Source organism: Pteropus vampyrus, unplaced genomic scaffold, assembly GCF_000151845.1.
Source record: "Pteropus vampyrus isolate Shadow unplaced genomic scaffold, Pvam_2.0 Scaffold690, whole genome shotgun sequence".
Taxonomy (NCBI): domain Eukaryota; kingdom Metazoa; phylum Chordata; class Mammalia; order Chiroptera; family Pteropodidae; genus Pteropus; species Pteropus vampyrus.
In genome coordinates, this window is record NW_011889471.1 from 113,224 (window position 1) to 117,410 (window position 4,187).

At 61.9% G+C, this 4,187-nt stretch overlaps 1 protein-coding gene across 1 annotated transcript in view; it reads left to right on the forward strand.

The window, feature by feature from the left end:
• Positions 1-3,455, forward strand: part of MYOM2 (myomesin 2) — a 103,160-nt gene extending 99,705 nt beyond the window's left edge. Inside the window, exon 39 of the mRNA XM_023526072.1 lies at positions 3,178-3,455. Coding sequence (XP_023381840.1) covers positions 3,178-3,455 — 278 coding nt within the window. The remainder of the gene's footprint in view (positions 1-3,177) is intronic.
• The last annotated feature ends 732 nt before the right edge of the window (positions 3,456-4,187 follow it).

Genomic DNA, 4,187 nt, shown 5'->3' on the forward strand with positions numbered 1-4,187 from the left:
GACGCCGCGCGTGCTGGGCAGGTCGGGGAGCGGCCGGTCCCAGGGGTCTCTGGGGGAGCGGCGTGGGTCCCGTCGCAGGTCGGGCTGTCGTTAGGCTGAGGGTGACGGCTGGGCTTAGGGTTGGGCCTGAGGGTGGCTTCTGAAATGATCCCAAGTTCACTGGGGCGTCGCCGACTGGTTTTAAATGAAGCACACGAAGCGGCCACACCACGTTTATTACCGTCTTTCAGCCGTTGACGCACCCGCGCCGGGAGTAATGTCACGGAGAGGGGGGTGAGACGGGGACGGGGGACCCACGCCCACGAGTCGGGGCCCAGGGGCCAGGGACCTGTTTCAGAGACGGCGCAGAGGGCGAGCAGCGGCGTCGGAGTCACGTGCGGGACACGGCATCAGGAGTCTGTCCGCACCAGACGTGCGTGAGGCGACTCGGGACGGGTCTCGGTGGTTACTGCGTGTGAGCGACTCGGCGGATCCTTCTGGAAAGGGGGAAACCGGAAGAGCACGTGGGGAAACAAGAACGACCACGTTTGGGGCGCGTCGTGTCTGCGGCGTCTCCGTGGCGGCCAAGAGCAATGGGGCCACAGCACAGGCCGCGGGAGCCTGTGGCCCAGAAGATGCGGCCTCCTGGGAGAGGACGCCCAGACGGCCGGGGCCGAAGGGCCTGAGGTGTCCACCGCCGAGTCGGGCAGGGGAGGCGGGGGGCGATCCCGTCTGGTCACCCAGGGGAGCGAGGGGAACAGTCACGTCTAGTCATTCAGGAGAGCAGGGGACAGTCCTGTCTGGTCACCCAGGGGCGTGGGGGGAACAGTCATGTCTGGTCACTCAGGGGAGCGAGGGGCGGTCCCGTCTGGTCACCCAGGGGAGTGGGGGACAGTCCCATCTGGTCGCTCCACGGAGAACAGTGTGGAACGAGGAGGCAGTGATGACCGTGTGGGACACCCAAGCGGTGGACGACTGGGGGGCTCGGACGTGGCCTCCCGCGGTCGCCGGGTGAGGGGAGGGGACGGCGGTGTCTGTCTGCACCCCTGTCGCCCTGCGTCCCAGCACCTGGGTCCCGGCTCTTCAGCAGCAGCGAAGCCTCGCAGGTGTTCCGGGAGGTTCTGGGGGTGGCCGCTAGGAACCGCGGCGGTGGAGAGCTGTGACGTCGTGTCTGAGGGCGGGAGCATCGGGCATTTGCGTGTGAAGCGGGGCGTGAGTGTCGGTGCCGGGCCACGTGCGGGAGCAGGGACGACGGTGTGCGTGGCCTGAGGTGGAAAGTGAGGGACTGGCCGCCAGAATAGCTGTCCTCCCGCGGGCAGTGGCGGGGGCGGTCAGCCTGCGGGCAATCAGGGGACCCGCGAGGTACGTCCCAGGCCGAGTCGCAGGCGACAGGGACCCCCAGGGCGTGAAGCGAGCTGGTCTGCAGAGGAGAAGCTGGAGGGACAGGGTGGGGCCGCCCCTGCTCGATGGCCGATGGCTCCGAGGACAAGACAGGCTGAGGGCCAGAAGGACATTCAGAGATGGGGCCAAGCAGACCAGCTCGCCCCATGCGAACCACCAAAAAGGACTCCAGAGCTGTCCCCAAATCATCAGCGAGGACATTTTTTTCGGTTGACAATAATGTTAATCAGTGGAGCAGGTAAATGCAAAACCAGGAAAAGGTGAAGGGCGCGCCAAGGTCGCAACCGTGAGAGGGGACGGGGACACTTTCTCTGCAGTCCTGGTTCTCGCTTTAGCTCTTCGTGTTACATTGAACGATTGCTCTGTGTGCAGGACAGAGCCCTGCTCTGCTCCCGACTTCAAAACGAATGATACCGTCTCTGCGTTTGCTGTCGCGTCTGCGGGAGGCTGATGCGTGTCAGCTCCGCAGCCCCGAGCAGCGCGGTCACTTGGTTGAATCTGCAGTTGGGAGTCGTGCTCAGAAGGGGCGTAACCCTAATAAACAATGAAATGGTGATTTGGCGGCCGGCCTCACGCCCCCGAAACCAGCTCGTCCACGGCGGTGCTCCGCGGCCCCTCCCCGCGGGGTGCTCACACTCACCGTCTGCGCACACACGCCCGGCACAGCGTTTGCACACAGTCGTTAGAATGTCCTATCTGTGTGCGTGTGCGCATGTGCGCAGTATGCATGTGCACACACACGCACGTGGCAGCATGTGCACGTGTGTGCACGTGTGTGCGTGTGTGCATGTGTGTGCGCGTGTGCCCTCCTGGTGAGTCCTGACGTGCACGACGCCGCGCTGCTGCCGGTGCCGTGGGCACCACAGGTCTGCAGAGCTTGCTCACCTGGCATAACGGTGACTTCATATCCATCCAAGAACTTTTTAAGTGAGAAAAGGTAACTTTTTGAGGCATTGGAGAGCCTTGTGTGTCATCAAGTGCCAGACATGACTATCCTTTCTTTCAAATACCTCTTTTTTTTTTCCACAAAATGAAATAAATGTGAGAGTCGACTGCCATCTTAGTCCATCTGGGCCACCGTCACAGGATGCCACCGACTGGGTCATCAGCAACAGATGTCGCTCACGGTTCTGGAGGCCGGCAGCCCTCATGTCTGGCGAGGCGTCTCTTCCTGCTTCGTCCACTGCGTCCTCAGCGGTGGACGGGGAGGGGCCTCTCTGGGGTCTCTAATACAAGGACACTAACTTCATCTGAGCCGGTCTCACCCGAGGCCCCACGCCCCGTGCGACCGCCTTGGGGGCTTGGATTTAGCATATGGATTTCGTGGGCCACAGACGTTTAATCCACAGCGACCACCCTCAGTGAGTAAGTCCCATCCTTTGAGAACCGGACTGTGACATCGTCGTACTTTTCTGATACAAACGTAATGCGCACACGGGAAACGAATGGCCGAGCTCCTGAAACGCCCTCGGAAAGGAAGTCCGATCTTCAGAGCAGCAGGCCTCCACGCATTCATTTGGACGGTGGTTTGAAAACGTGATAGAATAGCCTCCGTTTTCTTCCATAAGTACGAGTTTGTATGTGTAAATAATCCAGAGGTAAGGAATAAAGACAATTTATGCAACTTTTCGATGAATTTTTATAAGCCCGTAACTAAGCGCATAAATCGCGGTGAAGCGTCGGAATCTAATTGCTTCTCGAGTCCGCTGCATCCTCTGAGTCGTTATCGATCTGAGAATCCGACGGTCTCCGTGGCCCGCGTGGCTCCGCCTCGTTGCTGTTCGTTCCTCTTTCCAGAGCAGTGGACGCCGGACCCCGACGAGGCGTGTGCTCTGGCGGAGGATCTGAGCGGAGCCGTGAAGCCCTCTGCGTCGTCCCACTCGGGGGCTTCGCGCGTGGCAGGAGAGACATCGGCCTTCGCCCTCAAGGCGCCGGCACCGCGCGAAGGGCCCGGCCCCGGAGGACGTGCCTGCGGAGCGCGGGGGCGGCGTGAGGCACACACTCCCGCAGAGCGCAGAACCCGAGAGGGACTTCGGACCCGAAGGGCCAGGCCCGACATCTCGGACCGCGTGTGACGGCCGAAGCGCCAAGCTGGACTGAATCTTGTGGGAATAAGGGAGAACGGCCTGTCTGTTGGGCCTTCTGTGGCGGGCATGGAACATGAGCACGAGAAAGATGGTCTCTTTGTCACCGGCGAATCTGACAAGGTGGCTCACGATGCACACGCGCCCACCGGTCGGGGACGTGGATTTAAAGGAGGCGGCTGTTCCCAGCGGTTCCCAGTGGGGGCTGAATTGCCCGCTCCAGGCGTTTTGGAGCGTCGTGGGCACCCTGAGGTCCTCCCGCGGGTGGACGGGACCGGGGGACACCGGACGGTCTGCGATGTTCAAGGGGCCTCGCCCTGCTGGACCCCTCTGAGCACGGGGGCTGCCTAGCGTCCCTGCGCCCCGAGCTGGCCTGCGTGCTTCCCCATCAGGCGCGAGGTGGTTCCGTGGCCGCACCATGCAGGGAAACTACTGTGACATGCCAGCACATGTCACATTGTTTCGCTGGGAACTTCAGCGCCTGCTCATTTCATTCGCATTTCTGGAAAACCACGTCTCCAATGTTAGCAACGTTGGAGTGTTTTATTTGCAAGTGGAACACGTTCCGGTCGCGCGGCGTTCGTGAAGGCCCAGGCGACGCAGACGGTCTGTTATGCCCTCTCATTCCGGGACGCGACGTTTCTGTCAAGCAGCCTTTCTGGTTCGGGCGAGGGGCCCTGTGCGGGCTTCGCGCTCACCCCTTCTCCCAGCGTCAGGGGCTGC